Source organism: Heterodontus francisci, chromosome 31 (assembly GCF_036365525.1).
Source record: "Heterodontus francisci isolate sHetFra1 chromosome 31, sHetFra1.hap1, whole genome shotgun sequence".
NCBI lineage: Eukaryota > Metazoa > Chordata > Chondrichthyes > Heterodontiformes > Heterodontidae > Heterodontus > Heterodontus francisci.
The window spans coordinates 52,025,180-52,051,506 of NC_090401.1; the positions used below are offsets into that span (position 1 = coordinate 52,025,180).

At 40.2% G+C, this 26,327-nt stretch overlaps 1 protein-coding gene across 7 annotated transcripts in view; it reads left to right on the plus strand.

Annotated features, from left to right (window-relative positions):
* The window catches only part of epb41a (erythrocyte membrane protein band 4.1a), a 185,431-nt gene that overhangs the window by 139,381 nt on the left and 19,723 nt on the right, over window positions 1-26,327 (plus strand). For 5 of the 7 annotated variants that reach the window (XM_068011575.1, XM_068011581.1, XM_068011582.1 and 2 more), the window contains 5 exons: window positions 7,525-7,739; window positions 8,869-8,931; window positions 9,040-9,087; window positions 9,391-9,453; window positions 12,374-12,553. In XM_068011575.1, coding sequence (XP_067867676.1) covers window positions 7,525-7,739; window positions 8,869-8,931; window positions 9,040-9,087; window positions 9,391-9,453; window positions 12,374-12,553 — 569 coding nt within the window. The remainder of the gene's footprint in view (window positions 1-7,524; window positions 7,740-8,868; window positions 8,932-9,039; window positions 9,088-9,390; window positions 9,454-12,373; window positions 12,554-26,327) is intronic. The other 2 variants (XM_068011576.1, XM_068011580.1) reach the window with 2 other exon arrangements.

A 26,327-nucleotide genomic window follows, 5' to 3' on the forward strand; every position in this document is an offset into this window, starting at 1 on the left:
CACTCCAATTTAAATCACTATGATGTTGAATAGCAAGCTGCATGCCATACTTCTGGTGCATTCACTTAAAAACCCTGAAAACTGGCACAGACTTGGTGGGCCGAAGGGCCTGTTTCAGTGCTGTATCGCTCTATGACTCTATAACTGCAGAACTTTGACCAGTTTCATATTTATAAAGTGCTAGTGGTTCCTGCTTCGCTTGAAAGAATAGAAACCACCTGCATTTAGAGAGATCTTTTGATTTGTCATTTCTGTCGTCCATTACAATAGTAGTAGTAATTTAATCATTCTTTTTTAGTGGTGTTCTTTGTTTCTAACATAGTAAAGGAAATTTTTATCTAGTTTGAGATTTGCGCATTAGAAAACCCGATTTGCAAATATGTTATAGCAAGAGTTTTGGTAGGGAGACAACCTTAAATCTCCATAACTAAAAAGCACTGGATTAATTTCCTGTTGGCTGAGTTGGTCAGGAGGCATCTTATAAGCCAAAGAAACTAGTCGGATAATACTGAAGTGGTTTAAATTGTGTACTTTTATGAAAACTCTTTAAGGCAACTTTCTGAATGCAAAATCTTGACATTCGTACCTATATCCTTGCAATTTTATCAAAATTCATTTGGCTTTTTTTGGAAGAAAGCCTGATTAGATGCAACTGGCAAATCTGTTTAGAGTGCTAAATTTATTATAAAAAAAGAAGGAATTGGTGGTTAAGAAAATGAAGCAGAACTTTTAGATTTATGTAAATCTTTATGGCTGATCTTCATTTGCTCTAGATAATTATACTTGTATAAATCTTCATTCATATCAGTATATCTTGAAGTGCTTCACACAGTTTTTTATTCAAAGTTGGGTGGCTGTTAATGTAAGCACCAGCAATGTCATAAACAGCCATTTTTGAATGAATGTTGTAGTCACCATTTTTGGAAGGGGAAATGTTGGTAGGGTCACAGGTACACTAATGCAAATTTTAATAAGCAATGCTTCAGATTCAAATATAGTTTTGTAAGAGTTATTTTGGGATTGTTCTGCATTTTATGAAGCTTATAAAAAAAAAACTGTAAACAGAAATGCCAAAAGTGTATTTTTTGTGATGTTCAAAACTTGAATTTGTGTATGTTATGGGCTAGTTGTAATTTTCTCATTCTTTATTCTTTTCTTTCTCTTCCCACCACTCCCCAGGTTGAAGTTTCTTCTAACCAAACTTAAATGTTCAGGTTCTCTATGCACATCAACTAGTGCAGTGTTTGCTGGACATGGTTCTAATCTATTATTCCAGAACTCGTGTCTTCTTAGTACTGGTTCCCAATTACTGAATGACTTGTTTTTATATTGTCTAATAGCCCAAAATAACTTTTTTTTTTTAGTCTGTATCTCTGAGCATAGATTTTGATAGCTAAATAATTTATTTTGAATGTTAATGAAGTGCAGGTGATAATTTGTTCCTTAGACTTTCAATCTTAAGTGATCCACAGACTCCTATGATAGGTATAACCCAAAGTTGGATTCTTGCAAAGGTGAAAATGTTATCTACTTTTAAAGATTTCACAGCCAGTCAGCAACTATTGCTCTTTAAACTGAAAGAGTAGTATTACATTTTGTGAGAACTATTAACTTTCCCAGGGTCTCAGACTTGCTTTTGAAGAATATATTTTTTCACAGATGGAAATCAAGTTGTACGTTATCAAGGCAACCAAAGGAAAAGCATCTTTTGCATTGTATCTTATGTCATTTTGTGATTTTCATAAGATATTTGATAAGGTGCCACAAGAGAGATTGTTACAGAAGATTAGGGCTCCTGGGATTGGGGGTAACATATTCAAAGTGACTTCTGACAATGCAGCGGCTCGCTGATGTCATCACAGCACTCCAAGCTACGCTCTGAGATGCTGCGCATGTGCAGCCTACGTCTTGCCAGGACTAACTGGCGCATGTGCAGGAAAATGCTCTCCTCCTCCTCCTCCCCCCCCCCCCCCCCCCCCCAAACTCTCCGGCTGCTCGTTCCCCGCATTCTCCCCCCATCCCTCCAGATGCTAGCTCTAGGCCACGGGCTGCTTCCCTCCTCTCGGCCACTCACTCCATCCAAAGAAGCAAGGTGGGCCGCGAGGGATGACGGGGCAATGTAGGAGTGAGTGGCTGAGAGGAGGGAAGCGGCGCGGCCCGCGGCCTAGAGCTAGCATTTGGGGGTGGGGGGGGGGGGGGGGGCGCAAAATGCAGGGAGCAGGCCGAGCGGCCGGAGAGCGGGATGGTGCAGGCGGATGTGGGGAGTGAGCAGCCGGAGAGCGGGATAGGGGGTGAGGGGGAGTGAGCGGCTGGAGAGCAGGTTATTTGGGGTGGTGGGGAGGGGTGGGGTGTCAAGCGGGGAGTGAGTGGGATGCGGGATGTGGTGGGGGTGGGGGAGGGGTGAAGGTGAGTGGCTGGAGAGCGGGATGGCACTGAAACCTCACAGAATTACGGAGGATGTGCAGCACTGTCAGAGGTGCTGTCCTTCTGATGAGACTTTAAACAGTGCAATGTTCTCCGAGTATCAAACCTGTCCATTGTGTGCTGCCATGGGTTGAAGTTGTTTTTCTGTGATAAATTGAGCAGCGCCATCTTTAATCCTGGCAGCTGCCTGACTCTCTCAGACAGTGACGTTTCAGTCGATGGGGCTGCATTTGTGCATGTGCTAGTGCAGCGCCACCTAGTGGTTGTGTCATCAGCAAATGCTGCCTAACATATTAACATAGATTGAGGATTTGTTAATGGACAGAAAACAGAGTAGTGATAAATGGGTCATTTTCGGATGGGAAGATGTGACTAGTGCACTTTTGCAAGGATCAGTGCCTGGGTCTCAGCTATTTACAATCCATATCAATGACTTAGATGAGGGCACTGAGTGTAATGTATCCAAGTTTGCTGACTGTACAAAGGTAGGTGGGAAAGTAAACTGTGAGGAGGGTGCAAAGCAGTTGCAAAAGGATATAGGCCAGTTAAGTGGCTGGGCAAGAAAGTGGCAGATGGAGTATAATGAGGGGAATTGTAAAATTATCTACTTGGAGGGGAAGAATAGAAAAGCAAAATAGTTTTTATAAAGATTTGAAACTAATAAATGTTGGAATTCAGAGGGATTTGGGGGGTTCTTGTGCATGAATCAAAAATAAACATGCACTTTAGTAAACAATTAGGAAAGCAAATGGTATATTGGCCTTTATTGCAAGGGGGTTGGAGTATGAGTAAGGAAAACATACTGCTATTACATGGGGTTTTGGTGAGAACACACCTTGGGTACTGTGCGCAGTTTTGGTCTCCTCACCTAAGGAAGGATATACCTACCTTGAAGTGGGCATGACGTTCACTAGATTAATTCCTGGATGAGAGGATTGTCATAGAGTTATACAACACAGAAACTGGCCCTTCAGCCCATCGTGTCTGTGCCAGCCAGCACCTATCTATTCTAATCCCATTTTCCAGCACTCGGCCCGTAGCCTTGTATGCTGTGGCGTTTCAAGTGCTCATCTGAATGTTGTGAGGGTTCCTGTGTCTATCACCCCTTCAGGTAGTGTGTTCCAGATTCCAACCACCTTCTGAGTGAAAGATTTTTCCTCAAATCCTCTCTAAACCTCCTGCCCTTTACCTTAAATCTATGCCCCCTGATTATTAATACCTCCGCTAAGGAAAAATGCTTCTTCCTATCTATCCTATCAGTGCCCCTCAATATTTTGTATACCTCAATCAGGTCCCCCCTCAGCCGACTCTGTTCTAAGGAAAACAACCCAAGCCTATCCAGTCTATCTTCATAGCTGAAATGCTCCAGCCCAGGCAACATCCTGGTGAATCTCCTCTGCACCCTCTCCAGTGTAATCACATCCTTCCTATAATGTGGTAACCAGAACTGTGCACAGTACTCCAGCTGTGGCCTAACTAGCATTTCACATAGCTCCATCATAACCTCCCTGCTCTTATATTCTGTGCCTCAGCTAATAAAGGCAAGTATCCCATATGCTTTCCTAACCACCTTACCTGCCTGTGCAGCTGCCTTCAGTGATCTATGGACAAGTACACCAAGGTCCCTCTGACCCTCTGTACTTCCTAGGGTCCTACCATCCATTGCATACTCCCTTGCCTTGTTAGTCCTCCCAAAATGCATCACCTCACACTTCTCAGGATTAAATTCCATTTGTCACTGCTCCGCCCATCTTACCAGCCCATCTATATCGTCCTGTAATCTATGGCGTTGCTCCTCACTACAACACCACCAATTTTTGTGTCATCTGCGAACTTACTGATCATACCTCCTGTATTCACGTCTAAATCACTAATGTACACGACAAACAGCAAGGGTCCCAACACCGATCCCTGTGGTGCACCACTGGTCACTGGCTTCCATTCGTAAAAACAACCCTCGACCATCACCCTCTGCCTCCTGCCACTAAGCCAATTTTGGATCCAATATGCCAAATTGTCCTGGATCCCATGGGCCCTTACCTTCTTAACCAATCTCCCATACAGGACCTTATCAAAAGCCTTACTGAAGTCCATGTATACTACATCAACTGCCTTACCCTCATCTACACATCTAATCACCTCCTCAAAATTCAATCAAGTTAATTAGACACGATCTCCCCCTGACAAAGCCATGCTGACTATCCCTGATTAATCTGTGCCTCTCCAAGTGAAGATTAATCCTGTCCCTCAGAATTTTTTCCAATAGTTTCCCTGCCACTGATGTTAGACTCACTGGCCTGTAACTACCTGGTTTATCCCTGCTACCCTTCTTGAATGATGGTACCACATTTGCTGTCCTCCAATCCTCTGGTACCTCTCCTGTGGCCAGAGAGGATTTGTGTCAGAGCCCCTGTTATCTCCTCCCTTGCCTCACATAACAGCCTGGGATACATCTCATCTGGGCTTGAGGACTTATCCACTTTTAAGCCCACTGAAACAGCTAATACTTCCTCCCTTTCAATGCTAATTTGTTCAAGTATATCACAATCCCCCTCCCTGATCTCTACACCTACATTGTTCTTCTCCATAGTGAACACAGATGAACAGTAATCATTTAAAACCTCCCCTATGTCCTCCGACTCCACACACAGATTGCCACTTTGGTCCCTAATTCAACCCTACTCTTTCCCTGGTTATCCTCTTGCCCTTAATATGCTTATAAAACGCCTTGGGATTTTCCTTTATCTTGCCCACCAGTGTTTCTTCATGTCCCCTCTTCGCCCTCCTAGTTACTTTTTTAAGTACCCTTCTACACTTTCTATACTCCTTTAGGGCCTCTGCTGTTTTCAACGCTTTGAATCTGCCATAAGCTTCCTTTTTTTTCCTTATCCAATCCTCTGTATCCCTTGACATCCAGGGTTCTCTGGACTTGTTGGTCCTACCCTTCACCTTTACGGAAACATGTTGGCTCTGAACTCTCACTTTTTCCTTTCTGAATGACTCCCACTGGTCTGATGTAGACTTTCCTACAAGTAGCTTCTCCAGTCCACTTTGGCCAGATCCTGTTTTATCATATTGAAATCGGCCTTCCCCCAATTCAGTACTTTTATTTCCGGTCCCTCTTTGTCCTTTTCCATAACCTTAAATCTTAGAGTTTGAGTTGAATGGGCCTATATTCTCTAGGGTTTAGAAGAATGGGAGATAATCTCATTGAAATGTATAAAATTCTTAGAGTAGGGAGTTCCAGGATATTTGCCCAGCGACAATGAAGAAATGGCATATATTTCTAAGTCAAGTTGGTGTGTGACTTGGAAGGGAACCTGCAGGCATTGGGGTTCCCATGCACCTGCTACCCTCCTCTTTCTAGGCATTGGAGATTGCGGGTTTGCAAGATGCAGTTGTAGAGGACTTGGTGAGTTGATGTAGCGCATCTTGTAGATTGTACACAGTCAATGAATATATTCAAAACTGAGAGCAATAGACTTTTGGACACTAAGGCTCAAAGGACTGTAGGACCTATCCTGCTCTTATTTCTTATGTTCTTGTGAGATGCGCACTTGCATTGCTTCACAAAACAGCATGCAGCTGCTTAACAAAGTGCATGTGAAGAGTAAAACATTGGTACCATGTAAAAATTGAGCCTCAAAAGTGACGTTAGACATTTTCAAAATATATTGCTCTCCTTGCTGTGGTGAGTCGAGCTGCTAAAGATTAATCTGCTGCAATAGGTGAGTTATTGTAGAACGGTTAAATAAACTATCTTCTGTCTAGGTGGTCTTTGCATTTGTAACCTGTTTCAGTGTCTCATTGTACCTCTGGGCTAACTGAAGATATGCTCTCATTTCTCTTTTCACCTTGCTTAATTAGAAACTTTACACCAAGCAATTTCTTTTTTGCTTGAGAAGTGGACTTTTCAATAAGGTGGCAAATATTGGATCATTTTAATTAATCCCTTATTTCTTAAATTTGATAATGTTGAGAGGTATGGAGTACTTGAGTTTGTAAATCCAGATTTCAGCCCTACATTCTACTGATAATTGAAAGTACCATTTTTAAAATTAATTTGAATTATTCAGTACTTTGAATTAAGCAGCGTAGGAAACATCAATAACTTGTATTTATATAGCACCTTTAACATAATAAAATGTCCTAAGGCACTTCACAGGAGTGTTATAGAGTAAAATTTGATGCTGAGCCATATAGTGATATTAGGGCAGGTGGTCAAAGCTTGATCAAAGAGGTAGGTTTTAAAGAGCATCTTAAAGGAAGAAAGAGAAGTAGAGAGACAGAGGTTTAGGGAGGGAATTCCAAAGCTTAGGCCAAGGCAGTTGAAGGCATGGCCCCCAATAGTGGAGCAATTAAAGTCAGGGATGCTCGAGGTCAGAATTAGAGGAGCGCGTGTGTTTTGGAGGATTGTGGTGCAGTAGGAATCTATGACTGAAAAGCATTTATTGTATTTTGAATTAAGGGTAGACTATCTTTTTTGTACCTTACTATGCACTGGATTTAAAGGGGATTAGGGGGGGTGGGGGGATTAAGGGAAGCACCTCAGTCAAACTAAACTGGAGGGGTGTGGTGTTTCACTTTGCACTGGTGTCATGCTTATCGTTCAAATTCAGCCTAAATTGGAATTCTGGAACTGTCCTGGCATTAAAGAATGGAGTGCTGCCCCCTGCAGGAGGGAGCCTCAATCCATCTTACTCAGGAATGAAGTTGTGCCTCAATTCTGGTTTGCACTACTGCAAGCTTAATGGCACTTTACACTGCTTATTTAGATCAGACTTTTATCTTCTGATACAATCCATAATTTGGAAAATTCACTAATAGCAAGATGAAAGATTGTCAGCAACTTTTAAGAATTGCTTTGAAACCTGTATGCAGAAACAATAATTAGCAACAGATTTTGTGTTTAAAATAACTTGTTTATACCCAGCTGGCATTCACATTCCTGGAGATATTAATTGCTTACTCAGAATCTCGTGCATTTTTATTGCCTATATTTGCAATTTCCTGCATTTAAGATAGAATGATAAATACCAAATAAGTATGAAACTGTTTGTATAATACCAGTGAGTGAGCTTTTGATGCATTTCATTATAGCTGCAGTAGCTGGGACTCCAGACAAAAGCCCAAGGGCTGTTACTACCTCTGCACCAACCATATCTCAAAGTCATTCAGTGGACGCCAGTAGCCCACCCACAGTCGAGACAACAGGAGTGACTGAATCAAAAGTAGCTAAAGAGGAAGTGAAGGTGGAGGTAAAACAAGAAGAACGTCTAGTTGACAAAAGATCAGAACCAGTCCAGGAAGTTAAGGTGCATTCTTTGCTTGTTTTAACTTACTTTAAATGCATTTTACAAAGTGTGTGGTGAATAGATCTGTAGCTCAAAACTCTTGATGTTCAGTTTCCGTCCCAGTCAGTTACTAGTTTAATTTTAAAATAAGCCTATACTGAAATGATGACCATCTTAAAAGTACAATAAATTAATATCCCTCTTAAGGGTTTAGCGAAGGAGGAAGGGAGCAAACTCATTTGGGGGTCAGATAATGCTCCCCAAAATAACTATCCTGGCAGAGCAATTTCTCTAAAGACAGTTGGCCCTGTGATAGTTTTACTTCAGAGCTTTGGTGTTGGTATTATTTGTTGCTCCATTCTATTCCTGCAGTACTGCGAGATTTAAATGGCAGCTTTCCCTCTTGGCTTCATTGCAGGCTCTTGCTGCCGATTTAAAAATCAAACAACTCAGTGAAATAGATGCTGTGAGATGAAATTTGAAATAATTACTGGAGGCAGGAGTGAAGATGCAAATGTTTTCATTTTAAATATGTGACTGCAAGAGGAACAGAGAAACAGCTGATAACAAAAACAAAGTACTGGAAATACTCAGCAAGTCAGTCAACATCTGTGGAGAGAGAGAGACAGAGTTAATATTTTGGGTCGATGATCTTTCATCAGAACAGCTGATAATGCACTGGAAGATCTCCATTTTTAACAAAAGTGTTCACACTACTTCATCAGTTGTTAAAATGCCTAAACTTGACCTCACTGCCAAGGTCTTACTGCAGTGAGTCTACAGAAATACAAGGGGAAACACTAGAACTGAACTTTTTTTTCATATTTACAAATGGCTAAGTGTATTGATATTTGCTGCAGTTTTGTGCATCAGGATTTACAAAGCAAGTCCATGGTGCAGCTTGGATTACAGAAGTAACTCACATTAAACACCGAAATTCAAAAATAATTTTTTTTTAAACTGGAAATGGAATACAAGTCTATTAACCTGTTAACAAGTGAATGCTGTAGAAGTAGAATGCTTGGAAATGTAAAATGGCATTTCTCAGCCTGGTTTTGAAAAATCTTTTACAAGTTAATGTGTAAAATTGTATACTTGAGATTAATACTTATCGTAAACCTATACTCATTTATTTCTGACAACAACACAGCAGGACATCACACAGCAGACTGAAATCACTCTAATTCCTACCACAGCAAATGAAAAATCACAGGTTTGTCTCCAAGTTGGAATGAAAATAGTTCAAATGTATAAGGTTTTTTTGAAAACTTTTAAAGTTGCATGGATTACTAAACTTCAACTTTTTGCAACATTTAAACAGCAAAAGCCTGATGGAGAGGGAGAGGAAGAGGTTGTCCGAATGCGCAAGGTTAGCATTTTCTAATATTTTAATTAGATGGGTGTTTGGGAATCTTTGTCCTTGTATACCCAGCATCATTTCCCTTGTTTAATTGCATTATGTTCCCTCATCAATGGTGAATTGCTCATTCTGCTTTTTCTTTTGGTGATCAAATCTGGGTGTGTTCTTGTGGCTCCATGATCATCCTGTGTGGATTCTGCTGCGCTAATGGAACTTTTTTTTTTGAACACTTTTTATTTGCTACTTTGCAATGCCACAAGAACAACATTTTAATTTTTGTGCTTTTCTTTTTTCCCTTCTTTCATTTTGCAGAAGAGATCAAAGAAAGTTGAGGGTGAAAACATTTATGTCAGGCATAGCAATTTAATGTTGGAGGTTTGTATGAACTGAAAGCTTGTTACTCATCAAGTTGTCTTTAGTCCAGAGTTCTGCATTCATTCTTTGGCTGCATTCACACAATGTTGCATGTGCTGCATGTGACCAAAACGCAAACATTATTGTGTTTTTGTTTTTTTAAAGTGCTATCTCTTTATAAGCGAGCATTGGCATGTTTTATGTTTATTATTCTGTAAGCTGCTTGAAAGTATGGTTGGGAAGGTGGTCCTACAAGATGATCCATTATGAAAATCTGCAGTGAGGCCATGAGAACATTAGAACTGTAAATTATTGGTTGCCTTTTTTGTCATGAATATAAAGGTGTTCTCATGTTTGCACACAGAAGTACATTACTGTGAATATAAAAAGCATTTTTTTTTTAAAATGCACTCTTCACAATATGACTATTCTTGAACCACAGTGGCACTTTATGGCTTAAAAAAGACTGTTGCCTTTGGTTAATTTGCTTAAAATACTGTTACACCAAAAGGTAAAATTGAATGTCATGCTTGTCCCCTTTGGCAACTTGATGGGTTAGAAACATCTTTTGTTAATCCGACATACAATTCAATGGGTCAACAGAAGAATGATCACTTTTTGAGTTTGACATGTGTATCATCTTGAATACTTCTTGATTTTGATATTGTTCTCTTGTCCTCCTACGTCAGAGAGTAGAGGCACTTTGAAGATTCATAACAAATTCAAGAAGTTGAAGACAGGTCTAAAGTTGCACCCAAGATCCAACAACTCCCAAAATGCCCTTGCCTGTTGCATTGTCAATCATGGCAAGACACTGGGCTGCCTGTATGAATATGGTAGATGTGCAATGACACTGATCTGGTTTGCACTTGAAAGTAGATTTAAAGAATAGGAACTTCAAATGAAGCAAAATCAAGAGGCCAAGAATTAAACAAAGAAAATTGAAAAGGTGTGAGCATATTCGTAAGAGGCTTAGTGTAAAGATCCAGGGTGAAAAGACCAAAAGAACTGAAAAAAAAAAGTAGTTAATGTGAGATGGAGATAAAGTGTGAAAAAATAGGAAAGGAAATATGCAGAAGAAAAGCCTCATTCAGGCACCAAATTAGACTCATCAGGTGTGTGTAGCTTGAATTGGGGTAACTTCACATCACCAGTACCACACAAACTTCTCCCCCTTTTACCTCTGGTCTCCTGAATGTGCTATCTGATGCTTAGTTATTTTTCCTTGGGCAGTCCTCTGGGAAATTAATGTTACTTTATTGTGAGAGGCTGGCTACTGAGCTGTGGAAGTCATCGCAGCTGAGTCCAGTCCATTCCTCATCCAGTGTTCACATGGGCACATTCCAGGAGAGGTCACCAGGTAGTGATGCAGAATTGTGGACCTTGACATTGACGCTGATTGCAACCACTATATTGGCTGAGATTTGCTAAGTCAGTGCAAACTTGAAATTGAACCTGAGACTTTTTTGTGTGAGTTAGTACCGCATCAAACACTACTTTTCACACTAAGTCATCGGGATCGGTGATCCCTTTTTAACTTTTTTTAAAAAAAGTGTTTATTGATTGTGCTGCTTTTTAATCTGCTGACGCACAGTATATGGTCATTTGAGACAGAGGCCAGCTTCCTTACTACAGTCTGGTCTGACAAGGATCAGCTGATTCATCTTGGTTTATTGCATTGAAAAGTTAATGCACTAAATTTTCTATTCTCATCAGCTGTTCTGCACCACCATAGAATGGAGGTTGAATTTGGATCTTTGTGCATAACGTTGCGTTTCCCCCTTTTAGATACATTTTAAATGTGGACATGTGCATAAGGATCATCTACTTTCAGATCAGGTTTTATTTTAGAATTTCAATTTCTCATATACCTAAATAGCTGCAGAAATTAGAAATCTTACAAAAGATACAGCAAAGTAATACTTACAAGTCCAAAAATATTGTTGAGGAAAGTTCTGAGGACCCTGATGGTAAATATCTGGGCATGTCAAACACAAACTTTATGCTCATTCTTCTTCACTCTCTCTTTACATTGCAATGTACTGTCTTACCAACTTCCTAGCCATAAGCTTATAAAGAGAATGGAAAGATTTTATGTCGCTTTTGGTCTTGTGTGTGTGTTCCATTTCATCTGACTGTTCAAACATCATGGTAAATTAACAGATCAGCTCACTGGAAGAAAATAGTATTTGTAGTGATGCTGCAAGTGACCAGACTGCACAATTTGGAAGTTTTGTTTCTTTCTGGTTTCCATATTGATTGATTTTCAGAGTGTTCACTACTGAACTGTTCACTTGAAGACTTTGATGTTTTTACAGAGGTATACACTAAAATGGTCAGTCAAATCTATTATCATTTTGCTTTTTTGGCAGAGGGGAAAGAGTTGAAATTCCTTTAAATGTGGTTTCCTGAGCTAGGGAAGAACTCAGCCAGTGATCCCTACTGGAAAGTGCGGGCATTGGCTGATAACATTAGACATGGTTGTGATACCCGCACTGGCGAATTGTCTGTCAACAGTCACTGCTGAAACCTGTACAAGAGGAACAGTCATTTGGGCAAGGTGCTGAAGGGCTTCCAGTGCCCATGAGACTGTACCCCAAGAAGAGACCGCACTTTCAGGGGACAAGGGAAGAAATAGTTTTTTTTTTAAATGCTTTTTTTGCTTTTTATTATAACATAGTACAACAGATGAATATAAAAGTCTAACTTAAGCAAGAAAGCTATAAACGCAAGATCGTTTTAGATTTAAAAAAAAAACTATTTTAGAAGTAAAATAAAATTCAACGATTCTGTATTTTGTTAATTTTCTGTCAAAACATCAGCTACCTAATTAACCTGATTAGTGGTCCCTTTTAAAAGTAGGGACCTTTCCGTTCAATTCGTTTCACTATTTCTGAAATTGAAAATCTTTCTCCCCTTTTGCTTAATTGTTTTTTAATAGGATCTAGACAAAACCCAGGATGAGATAATGAAACATCATGCTAGTATTAGCGAACTGAAGCGCAGCTTTATGGAGTCTGTACCTGAACCACGTCCCAGTGAATGGGATAAACGGCTCTCTGCGCACTCACCTTTTAGAACGTTGAATATCAACGGGCAAGTTCAATCTGGTACAGAAGGAGTAAGTTTGATTTTTTTTTTTCTGCTTAAAAAATTTGCATTCTGATAACCGTTTACCAGAGAATGATCTCTTTAAAAAAAAAACTGTTTAAAATGATTCAATAGATAGGATGCAGTGAAACTATTTCCTCTGGTTGAGAATCTTAAAATTAGAGCTAGGCCATTCAGGAGAGAGATCAGGGGTCACATTTTTACTTGATGGGCAGTGAAAATGTAGAATTGTCTCCACCAGAAAGCTGTGGATGCTGGGAGTCAATTGAGATAGACTTATTTATTCGGTAAGGGTATCATTGAATGTGGATCAAAGGCAGATAAATGGAGTTGAGGTACAGGTCAGCCGTAATCTAATTAAATGGCAGAATAGACTCTAGCGGCTAAGTGGCCTACTCCTGTTTCTATTAGGAAGACACTTTTTTTTGGCAGAGGTTTGGAAGCAAGTTAGTTGTGGAGCAAAGCATGAGATAGAGTGAACTTGGAAAGATGATTGTAGGAATCTAGAAATGGAAATCATTCTTTTATAATTTATAGCTGTTTGTAAACATTCTTTTTTTAAAATGGCTGTTATCGGAACTATATTGTATTAAATCAGGCCAAGGATAGTATTCAGTTTTATTCTTAGACCAGTTAATGTATTTATGATTAAAGCACATATTTCCATAGGCTTATTAATAGCTCTCTTTCATTTCATTGAATCTTTCTTGGTGGATGTTGTTACCAAGTTATTTTAATCTGAAGACTTTAAAAAGATTAAATCCCAAAAGAAATGAAGTTCAAGTTTTGTAAACCACTTAACTAACTTGTAAGATTTATTCTAGCACATGAGCCATGGCACAAGTGGACAAATATTCTAATAGAATAAAACACTTCAGGATGTAGTTTATTATTTTCATCAGTGTTATCACTCATTTTCGTGGCCATATAATTCAGATTTCGATTGTTGGCTGATGAATTTGTAAATTATGATTTTTTTTTTTCCTTTTTTATCATTCCAATCCACATTCTGGAAAACAAATTGACGAATCACATCCTTTGCTGTCAAACATGTCATTATATCTTTGACTAGTAAGAAATATAACTTAAAATTTGCTTTATAATGCCCTCAAATATTACTGGTAGATCTGCAAAGAAAGTGAAATTCTGTTCTTTAGGAAGGTTTGTTTGGTTGATAAACTGGATAAATTAGGTGGAGCTCTGTTTCAATAACATTCAAAAGGTGGATCAATCGTGCACAGGCAATAAAGTAATGTTAGAAAATTTATCTGCAGTAGTGGAAACAGGAATCCATTCTTGTGGATTGCTCTGATCCCTTGATGATTAAAAAGTAAAATATATTTGATTTACAGACTAAAATTCCTTCATCCCGATGAAGGAAGAAGTAGGAGGTGTCTCAGTAAAACAGACGACGCAGGCATTATGAGAGGGTTTTGATTTTAAAATGTACCTATCTTGGTGAAGGATGTCATTGCTGCAAAATTAAAGATTTTTGTACCCTATCTGCATCAAGAAAGCCCATTTGTGTGTATTCTACAGGTCAGATGCTTTCTTGGAAAAGCTTCCTTTACGTTGCCGAATAACATACCTCGGACTCCAAATTTAAAAGACCCCATTCGTCCTCTCATCTACACCAGTATCGCATTTGCATATCTTGTAATATTTCACATTTTGACTTCTTGAATGAGAGTCAGTGTAGTAGCAATTAACGTTAAGTAGATACAAATCTATTCCGACAACATTGAGACATTACATAGGACATCAATCAGAACCAAATTTGAACCTAGCTGTAGGAAGAATGAACAGTATTTTAAACTAATGCTGTCTAGGGTCCTGACACTGTCTTGTTGAAAATATTTGCCTTCTGCTAAATTGCTTTTTTGTGCAGCCTGTTTAGCATTCAAGTCTAAAGTTCTTTACATGTTTATGGTTGTGTTTTACAAGGTCAACAGAGGACAAATTTCTTTAAATATAAACCTTACTTTATTTGATGGTATTGTTTCCTACTTTCAATCATTGAAACTGCAATCATGTTAGGATTTGATGGATGCATCACCTAGTTAGAAACTAGCCCTAAAAAGTGCTAGTACATATGTCAAGCTGGGGTAACTATGGTTGCCAAGCATATATTGAACCATAAGAACATACAAATTAGGAGCAGGAGTAGAAGATTCAACCCTTCAAGCTGCTCTGACACTTGATAGGATCATGGCTGATCAGATTGTGGCTTCAACTCTACTTTCTTGTCTACCTCCTATACCCTTTGACTCCCTCGTCAATCAAGAATTTATCTAACTCAACCTTAAAAATATTCAATGACCCTGTCTCCACTGCTTTCTGGGGAAGGGAATTCCACAGCCTCACGACTCTCTGAAAGGAAAAGAATTTTCTTCATTTCTGTCTTAAATGGGAGACTCCTTATTTTTAAACTGTCCCCTGGTTCTGGTGTCTCCCTTAAGGGGAAGCATCCTGTAAGCATCCACCCTGTTAATTCCCCTCAAGATCTTATATATTTCAATAAGATCATCTCTCATTCTTCTAAACTCCATGGATACAGGCCCAACCTGTCCAACCTTGCCTCATAAGATAACCCCTTCATCCCAGGAATCAGTCGAATGAACTTTCTCTGAACTGCTTCTAATGCAATTATATCCTTTCTTAAGGAAGCCAAAACTGTATGCAGTACTCCAGGTGTGGTCTCACTCTCGCCCTGTACAACTGCAGCAAAACTTCCTTACTTTTATATTCCATTTCCCTTGCAATAAATGACGGCATTCCATTTGCGTCCCCGTCACTTGCTGTACCTGCATACTAACCTTTTGAGATTCGTGTACCAGGACACCCAGATACCTCAGTACAGAAAGTCCTGAATCTCTCCATTTATATAATATACTGCTTTTCTATTCCTACCAAAGTGGACAAGTTCACATTTTCCCACATAATGCTCCGTCTGCCAAATTTTTGCCCACTCACCTTAACCTATCCAAATCCCTTTTGCAGACTCCTTATATCCTCCTCACAACTTACTCTCCTTTGTGTCATCAGCAAATTTAGCAACCATACATTCTGTCCCTTCATCCAAGTCATTTATATAGATCGTAAGTAGTTGAGGCCCCAGCACTGATCCCTGTGGCACTCCACTAGTTAAAGCTTGCCAGCCCAATAATAACCCATTTATCCCTACTCTCTGCTTCTTGTTAACTAACTAATCCTCTATCCAATCTAATATTTTACCCCCTACACTGTGAGCTGTTACTTTGTGTGGTAACCTTTGATGCAGCACCTTATAAAACGCCTTTTGGAAATCCAAGTACACCACACCTACAGATTCCCTTTTATCCATGTCGCTTGTTACTTCCTCAAAGAACTCTAACAAATTAGTCAAACATGATTTCCCTTTCACAAATCATGTTGACTTTGCCTGATTGCGTTAAGATTTTCTAAGTTCACTGCTATAACCTCCTTAATAATAGATGCTAGCATTTTGCCTATGACAGAAATTCGGTTAACTGGTCTGTGGTTTCTTGCCTTTGGTCTCCCTCCCTTCTTGAATAGAGGAGTTACATTCACTATTTTCCAATCTGATGGGACCTTTCCAGAATCTAGGGAATTTTGGAAAATTACAACCAATGCATCTACTATCTCTGCAGCCTCTTCTTTTAAGACCCTAGGATTAAGTCCTGGGGACTTGTCAGCCTTTAGTTCTAATAGTTTTCTCAGTACCCTTTCTCTGGGTTGTTGTTTGTGTTTTCTGCAGTGAAGACAAACACAAACTATCTGTTCAACGCTTCTGCCACTTCCTTATTTTCCATTATTAATTGCTAAAAATTTTTAAACGGTACCTAATGTCTAAACTCTTATCTCTGAGACTAGTTTCTTTCAGCTTAGCAACTGTCAAAGTTTCATCCTAGTCCTCTGTGACTTGTTTGCAATTAACCAAGCACAGAGGTAAAGAATTTTTATATAAAAGATACACCATGTAGTTCTCAAGTTCTTCATTATAAATGTTAGCCAACATAAAATATACATATTCGCCAAATTGGAAATGCGAAGTGTGCTTTGATCTCCAATCCAAACTTCTGACATTTGAAGTAGGAATTTTGTAACGTATCAACAGCTCTTACTTTCCCATTTAAAGTTAAATCCTTCAAATCCATTTTGAATGATGCAATTGTGCATTTTCCACAAAGGCTAATGATATGAAAGTGAAAAATCCTTTTGAGGGCATGTCTTTTGAGAATGCAATATGGTGCCCCAAGCTGATCTTTATTCTTTTGACTTCAGGCTAATATATTCTGCTCCTTAGAGAGAAAATTATTTGGCCTGTTGAAATTAGTGCCCATAAGTTGACAAGCTCCCCGCGCCCCCCCCCCCACCCCCCCCCCCCCCCCCCTTTGTTATTTGGTCTTGAAAATTTGTCAAACTTACACCAGATCCTCATTTTTACAATTTGCATAAGTTCAACAGTGTTGTTCTGTCAGGGTACCATGACTGGCATCTTCTAATCCCACAACTTTACCCACATTCTAAGTGTTCAAGAGAAAGGGCTCAATGCTGTGGGTGAGATGGAAACCAGCACGAAGGGATTCAGACAGAGTGTGATGGCAAAGGTGAGTGCGGAACTGGAAGATGGCATGATTATTGAAGAAGAAAGGTAGATGCAAGATGGGGCGTTGAGTGCAAGATTTTTGAGGGGAGGGTGATGATGCTAGTTTTGAAGGACAGAGGAACAAAGTCTGAGGGAAGAGAACTATTGGTAATGTTACTGAGCATTAGGCGAAAGAAAAATAGTTGTGTGGTCAGATTTGGGTTGAAAATGGGTCAAAGTTGGAGGAGGTGGGTGTTGAGATGAGTTTGAGGGCTGGAGGCACATAAATGAGAAGCTACCTAGTGATGGAGAGCTATAAAAATTGGGGGTGGGTGGCACAGGAGGCAGTTGAATGGATAGTCTGGAGGAGCAGAGGAAGGTGGTCAGGGGAGGCAGTTTCTTGTTGAAATTTGGAATTGTCCTTGTCCCCCAGGAGAATCCTGGAGTAATGAGAACATTTGGTTGCAGGGAGTGTAATGTGCTGATTCTTAATGTTGCCTATCCATATCTGGTTTGTGGATGATCAGGTCATTTATGCATCATGTGCATTCATGGTTGCAATCCTATGGCTTGAAGAGGCAGAGGTGTACCAGGTGAACGGTGGGGAGAGAGACCGTGAGGAACTTGAGTGAGATTGTTTAAAGCAAAAACTTGTCTAGAAAGTTAAAGGTAGCAGCAGTGCTGTGGTCGGACAAGTGCAAGAGAGAGGGAAGTTGGGAGTATTCTGCAGGGAACGGGTGAGAGGGGAGTTTTTCCTCCCAGGGATAAAGAATGAAAATAACAGAACCTGAAGGAAATGAAAGATGAGGAGCCGGATTTTATTAGTGCGCCATGCTGCGTGGCAGCGGACTGCGAGCGGCAGCCTTCCGACATGGAAGTGCCGACGCACATCCCCTGCGATATTGTGCGCGGGGGCTGATTTAAATAGAGGGGGTGGAGTGGCCGCCCCTGATGTAGAGGAAGTAGCCTTGTCCCTAGCAACAGCATCCGGCACCACCACGCAGGCGCCGGCGCCATTTTTAAAGGGCTTCAAGCCCTTCAGTTACATTTTAAAATTTAAGGATTCCGAACTCCGGGAAATAAAAATAAAATGTTATTTCATCTGTAAATCATGTCTCCCACGCCTCCTCCCCAAATGGGTATTGTATACATTAATTGCCCTTTCCCCACCATAATAAACTTTTATTAGTGTCCCCCCCCCCCCCCCCCGAAATTTGTTCTTTGACCCTCAACCCCTTGCCACCATCCCCACAGCCGATAAAAATTGTTTTCCCTGTTCCCCCACCCCTCCCACCCTTAAAAAAATTTTTTATTTCTCCTGACCCCACCGCCCACCAGGTTTCCGCCTCGGAACTCCATGTGAAGAGAAGGGCCAGAAGAAATTTGGGTGAGTGTTGAAATTGCCAAGAATGAGCCATTGCACCGCGCATAAGCAGAGTAGGGAGATTCTGGCAAGGAAATTGCCATTGGGTTTTAGGAGGGCAGTAGATAATTAATACATTGAAGGAAAGGTTCCAGAGGTGTGATAAACTAAGGAGTAGCAATTGCTTGGGGAAGAAGACTGAGCTGGGACCTGGAGATGAGAGCCACGATAGTATGGGCAACGAATGTGTAGCCAAGATGGTTTGCCTCATTGAGGAGGAAAGGGCCACTCTGCTAGGCTGTTGAAGGACTTAACCAGGCTATAATTGTGGTTGAGGGAATTGTTCACAATGGAGTGGGTGTATTGCTGAGTAGATGGATAGCAGGAGACCTACTGGAGTGAAAAGAGTGATGACAAGGAACTTGGAGAGGTTTGCTCCCAGGTGGTGAGGCAGATAGAAAATGAAACGTTGTGCTTTACTGCTACTGCTTTGGTTGGTCCAACAGCGAGTGCCGAGAGTGGAGCAATGTGAATACATGGAGCTGGCCAGCAGAGGAGTAGCAGAATGCAGTTAAGTGCATCAAGATGGAGAACTGGGAAGTACAATGCAGGAGCAGAACAGGACAGTGGGCCATAGAAAGAGAGTGAACTATTTGACAGTTGACAGAAGAAAAGGAGCCCTGGTCCAGAGCAACAGCCAACGCACACATACTTCAGATAGACAAAGAAGTGGCCTTGTGTTACAAATGCAAATGTTAGTTAGGATTGGAGCCAGTTGACCTCTAAGTAAGACCACTGATGTACAGTTTTCATGAAGAATGGCAGAATGTGATCCACAATGCACTGGTTAAAAACCCCAGAATCGCAAATAATAACAGAATTTAACTTAAACACGATTCCATAAAACTCCAGTTAAAATACCAAAACTTAACTTAATAAAGATAGAATTTGGCTTAACTTCATTTCACTATTTCATGATCTGTTTAGAATTTGTCAGGTACACTTAAGAAAAATGCTAAATAGTTTAGAGGCCAATTTCCATTCTTGATCCAGATTGAGGTTTCTCGGCCAAGTAAACTAGTACTGAGATAAAAGCAAAATACTGCAGATGCTGGAAATTTGAAATTAAAAACAAGAAATGCTGGAAATACTCAGCAGGTCTGGCAGCATCTGTGGAGAGAGAAGTAGAGTTAACGTTTCAGGTCAGTGACCCTTCATCAGAATATATTAAACTAGTACTGAGACTGGAACTAGGCCAGCAGTTTTAACACTAATTTCTAGATACCTGTTGACACAAGATATGCTTAGCCAATTGTGTAGCTTTGCAGCCATTATCTATGTCATATTCGGGGGACAATAATGAGCTGAACAGTGTTCACCTTGTTTAGGTGATGCTGTCATTCTGCCAGTAAAATTCTGTAAATACCAACTTTCAGATCTTTCCTCTAGACTTTGATTTCGAGTGAAAAACACTTTGATTTACATCACAGGATAAAAGTATGAAATAATAGAACACCATTTTTCTTAATTAGTAGAAGTTCTTCTTTTTAAAAAAAATTAATCCATTTGAAAAATAAAACAAAACCTCTAAGGACAATTAATATGTTTCACTAGATGTCAGCTGTAAGGTAGAAGTCACATGATAGTCTAACTTTTTAAGGAAAATGAAATAACCTCCCTCACTGGTATTCAATGACTTCAGATCATTATCCACATGGTATATGATAGAGATGTTTTAATGAATTAGGAATTCTATATATGTGACAAGTAATCCATCTCTCTCTTGCCATTAAAATAAGAGTACATATAATAAATATGTATTTGAAGTATCTAAAATTACTAACTTTATGTACGTACAGGCCATGGTGATTTCAGGTTTACGCCCTGAAAAGAAGCTTGGTGGGCCAGAGGTAAAGTTGCTACAATTGTGCTGTGAATGCTAATATATTATTTGCTGAAGCAGATCTCATCAGTGCTAAACTGTGTTTTAGTTGCTAGACAACAGACATCAGTTTTTCTACTCTTACAGTTCCCAAAACTAACAGTGAAGACTTCCACTGCTGCAGCTTTAAGAATGCCTACTAAACAGTGCATGGCTGATTAAAGGTTGCATGAAGAAATGGCCATACATTTTCAAAAAAAGCTACCAAAGTGCAAGTGAACCCTGTTCTGTTACAATATTTTTACATTTTATTCTTTTTTTCCTTTCCTCCTTGTTCCTGAAAATACATATCACTCTTGCTATCATTCCCTTTTAAATTTTGAAGTTCAAAGTTATAAATCCACATAGGAAGATCCCTCAAACCCAAATCTTCACTACATTTTTTTAATTTTTTTCCTTCCTCTGGCACATTGTTCCCTTTTCTTTTTGCACACTTTTTTCTTTCAAACTTAATTTTCCATCTTGCATTTGTTCATCTCTCTCTCTCTTGGTCTTCTGTCATAAAAGCAGACAAAGAAAATGCCTCTGTTAGTACAGGAAGAAGATAAGATAAAAGGAAAGCAGGAAGCAACAGGGACTGAACTTGCACAAGAAAGCAAAGAAGAAAACTTCCAAAAGGTTTCCATTCAGATTCCTGATGACAAACCTAAAACAAAACCTTGTCACTTCTATTCTTTTGCACTTCAGCGCCCTCGCATTCCTTTCGTAATGTCATTCCTTATAATGTTTGTTCTGACAGTTTGGTGGCTTGTCTTTGTTTGAACACAAATGGGGCTTTCATTTGAAGCTGTAACCTAAACCAGTCAGGCCTCATTCTTTTTTTAAGCTGATTTTTTTGATTCTACATTGTACTGATAAATTCCTTTTTTTAAAATGAATACCTTGTCTAACTTATATTTCCTACTTGTTACTTACAAAACTCTGTGCTCTCTGTTATTTATTTTAATTCTGTTACTTTGAGTACAATGCAATCTTTCAAATGATTTTCCTCTTTTGTAAAGACAACTACCTGTATTTACGCTGTGCCATTTGTATTTAGATTCAGTACAGTATTGATGACCATTCTAACTGTTGCCAAAACTGCTTCATATTTCTCATACTGTAGACCACGTGGTTTAAAGGGCATTTATCTAACTGCTGTCTCTCAAAAGGTTTAAAAGATAGCGATTGCACTCTTTGTGTCAAATTTATGGTATTTAAGGCATATTGATGCTGCAAACCCCTTTTCAATATGTGTATGTATTTATCCTGGTTTTTAAATGAATACTTTAATTTTATATACTATATATTTATTTTAAAATGGTGCTATGCTGTAAGCAGTCATATTTTAAACATTACTGATAGCAAAGTCTAACAGTAAGAAGGCATTTTGTTCAGCTTTAGTTGATTGGGAAGGGCAGGTAAACAGCTAAGTATTTGAATAACCCTTATTAGGTTTGTTCCATCTGTATTTAATCTACGGAATAGATCCTTTGTATTGCTGCTTTGGAATGTTAGTTGTCTTGAAATTATTATTGATATATTGCTGTATCAGTATTATAGCATACCAATATTTCAAGATGATACTGTTTACATATAGAAAAAAATGAGGTGTCAAGACATGCATTCAGACTGTTTGCAACCTTGGTGTCGTATTTGACCCTGCGATGAGCTTCTGACCACATCTGTGGATTCACTAAGACCAGTTACTTCCACCTCTGTAACATTTGCCTAACTCCACCCCCGCCTCAGTTTATCTGCTGCTGGAACCCTCATCCTTGTCTTTGTTGCCTCTAGATTTATCTATTCCAATACTCATCTGGCTGGCCTCCCATCTTCCACCCTGCGTAAACTTGAGCTCATCCAAAACCCTACTTGCACCAAGTTCTGTTCACCCATCACCCCTATGCTCACTGATCTACATTGATTTCCAGTCCAACGATGCCACAATTTTAAAAATTTTATCCTTGTTTTCAAATCCCTTCATGGCCTTGCCCCTCCCTATCTCAAAAGCATCCTCCATCCTGACAACCCTCCAAGATCTCTGCACTCTTCCAATTCTGGCCTGTTGCACATCTGCTGTTTTAAATGTGGCATTGGTGGCTATGCTTTCAGATGCCTGGGCCCTAAACTCTGGAATTCCTTCCCTAAATCTCCCTCTACCTCTCTCTCTGCTTTTAAGGCACTCCTTAAAAGCTACATTGACCAAATCGTTGCTCATTGTCCTAATATGTGGCTCATTGTCCTAATATGTGGCTCTGTGTCAAATTTTATTTGATGATGCTCCTAAGAAGGACATGTGACGCTTTATCACATTAAAGACGTTCTCTAACTGCAGGTTATGTCTGGGGGCGGGTTGGATGGTGGTTACGTGCGAGGGTGGGTTGGATGGTGGTTACGTGCGAGGGTGGGTTGGATGGTGGTTACGTGCGAGGGTGGGTTGGATGGTGGTTACGTGCGAGGGTGGCTTGGATGGTGGTTATGTGGAGGATGGCTTGGATGGTAGTTATGTGGAGGATGGCTTGGATGGTAGTTATGTAACCTTCACTTTCCTGAATATTGTTACTTTGTTGCATTGATGATGGGCTTTACGAGATGGTGAACTAGAATTTTGCATCTGATAAATAGCATTTTTTTCTTCAGCTCTTTATATAATAAAGTGCAAACAAATTGACATTCAAATAATTTTAGGAACGCGACAAGAATTCAAGTTCTGTCCAAACCTAGGGCTGAACTTTATTCTCCCGGCAGTGGGCGAAAAAAATAGTGGCTCACGCGGCAGCTCATTATAATACACAGGGCAGGCCCCCCCCCCCCCATCACTGTTTCTGTGCAGCCGCTGGCGCTATTTTTTAAAGGCTGCCAGGCCTGTGTTGACAGATGAAAGTTGACTCCGTCCCCCTCCCAACTACACCAGGAAAGCCCTAATTACCCCTTTCCCATCCCAAATGCACGAAGTGCAGAATGCCCCAACTGACCCAAGTGCAGAGTTTTAAAAATTCGTATGAGGGCTGTGAGCGTCGCTGGCTAGGCCATTTATTGCACATCTCTAATTGCGCTTGGGAAGGTGGTAGTCAGCTGCCTTGAACCACTGCAGTCCTTGGGGTGTATGTGCACCAACAGTGCTGTTAGGAAGGGTGTTCCAGGATTTTGACCCAGCGACAATGAAAGAACGATGATTATATTTCCAAGTCATGATGGTGTGTGGCTTGGAGGGGAACTTGCAGGTGGTGGTGTTCCCATGCATCTGATGCCCTTGTCCTTCTGGGTGGTAGAGATCGCAGGTTTGGAAGGTGCTGTCAAAGGAGCCCTGGTGGGTGCTGCAGTGCATCTTGTAGATGGTATACAGTGCTGCCACTGTGCGTCGGTGATGGAGGGAGTGAATGTTGAAGGTGCTGGATGGGGCACCAATCAAGGGGCTGCTTTGTCCTGGATGCTGTCGAGCTTCTTGAGTGTTGTTGGAGCTGCACCATCCAGGCAAGTGGAGAGTATTCCATCACCCTGCTGACTTGTAGATGGTGGACAGGCATTGGGGAGACAGGAGATGAGTTACTCACCGCAGAATTCCCAGCCTCTGACCTGTTATTGTTGCCACAGCACTTATGTGGCTTATCCAGTTCAGTTTCTGGTCAATGGTGACCCCCAGGATATTGACAGTAGGGGATTCAGCAATGGTAAGGCCATTAAACGTCATGGGGACATTGTTAGATTCTCTTTTGTTTGAGATGGTCATTGCCTGACACTTGTGTGATGCGAATGTTACTTGCCACTTATCAGCCCAAGCCCGAATGTTGTCCAGGTCTTGCTGCATAAGGACATGGGCTGCTTCAGTATCTGAGGAGTCGTGAATAGTACTGAACATTGTGCAATCATAAGCGAACATCCCCAGTTCTGACTTTATGATGGAGGGAAGGTCAACTCTTCCCCCGCACCACCCCCTAACCCCACTAAACTGATAATGCAGAGTTGCCCCCTCCCCCACTTCACTACAAATGCAGAGTTTCCCCCTTTTCCCACTCGGTGGCACCAGCATTTCTTGGACGGGAACGTGAAGGCGCAGGAGTGCCGCACGTTGCTCGGAAGATCCGGAACTGCCGGTAAGATTACTCTGGCTTCCATTTAAATGTATTATCAAGCCCGGCATTCCTGACATCAGGCTCCATGGTGGGCCGCTGCCACTCCGATCTTCCGTCCCTCCCCCCACCACCAGCCTGACGCCAGGAGCTCAACAAAATCCAGCCCTAGTCTACAAACCTAAGTGAAAAATGAGGTTTAAATATATGATTTAATGGTGTTTCACTATAATGCTGTGGATTGAATATGACCACTATTTTAGATTATTTGCTCCTTAGTTAAGCTGTATTGAATGTACTTTCAACACAATCCCCAGAAAAATCGCTGTGTAGTTGTACTTGGTGTATAAGTATACATAGTGTTGACAGGTATGGATTTAAGCAAGTAATTTAACCTCCTCAGTTTTATCTCAACTTGGCCCAAAGTTTTGCCCAAACTTGAGTGTGGATTTTAATGAAAAGTGATCTTAGCAGAATGCAGTTCAATTGTGTGCCCTGGAATGTGTGCTGTCTGTGGTGGTGCCCAATGATGTAGACAGTTGGCCGTTACAGAGGAATAGAGCAGGCTGTGGGTGGAATGCAGGATTTAGAATAAATAGAGGCTGATTTATGTAAAATGAACAGTTGATTAAAGTGGATTTGAGAAAATGATTGGGGAAATTGCATTTTGTTCATAAAGGAAAAATGGTTATACATTGTTTTTGGTTACAATTTTTAGCTTGTTCAGTCATTCCTTATGCAGAATACTTCAAAATACAACCTGTGACTGTGTCCTGTGAATCAAACTATGCTTCACATTGCCTTGCAAACGGCAAAAAAATGCTCTTTTGGTGAACTTATGAAAACCTTGCTTTGGTTTGGCTCCAGCTTTCCCTAACTTGTTCTGCTATTGGGTTTGCCAGCTTTTATTCTCTTGTTTTTAAGTATAAATAAGCGTAATTTTGAGGAATGGCTAATGAATGGAGTTGCAGAAAAATGTTGTAGACCTTGCTGCTAAGTGCATATGTGGGTAAACCAGAAGAAAATCATTTTATTCCACAGCTGTTGTATTTGGAAAAGCTGTTGCAATATGTTGGTGTTTTTTGTATCGAAATTTGTTCACTTAGAATGGTTGTGCTTCAGATTACTTACCCAGTAAGTTACCTTACAGTTCAAAAAGTGATTTGGAATTCAACTGTGCAGGGGTTGAGGATAGTGTTGCTGAGGCAGTATCAAATCAGATATCAGGATGCTGTATACAAACATGTTGTTCATTTCTTACTACAAAAGTATCTATCAAAATGTGCTTAATGTTGGAAGTATTTTGTACAAGACAGTGAATCCGAATTTGGCATTTGTTACTTGAGACAGTCGGATGGTCAATTAAATAACACATGTGAGAAAGGAATAGAGTTGCCAAACTTGAGATATTTGTGATGAATTTATAGCTTCAAGGAGTGAATTTCCTCATTAGCTTGCTGAAAATAAACTAGTATGTAGTATCTACAAGAATATTCAAGCAATTGTTAAGGCTGAATAAGTTGTTGTAAAAGTAGCCCAGCTGATGTGTCTGCATCAATATCTGTGGGAATATTGTCAAATATCAGAATATAATTAGCCAACTCATTACTGTAATAGTGAAAGGAAGAGAAAATAGCTGTGACTGTCATTAGGTTCATATTCTAGAGAATTCAAGAAAAGATGCTGCAAGAGTCTTGGTGTAAGGCTGTGTTATGTCTTAAGTATGTTCTATTCAGTTGAGTCTACAAGCTTATCACTGGAGGGGACATCTGCACCAGTTTGCATAAATGTTCTTTCTAAGTGTTTTATTCTACTAGTCTTCCACACTGGTGTATGATA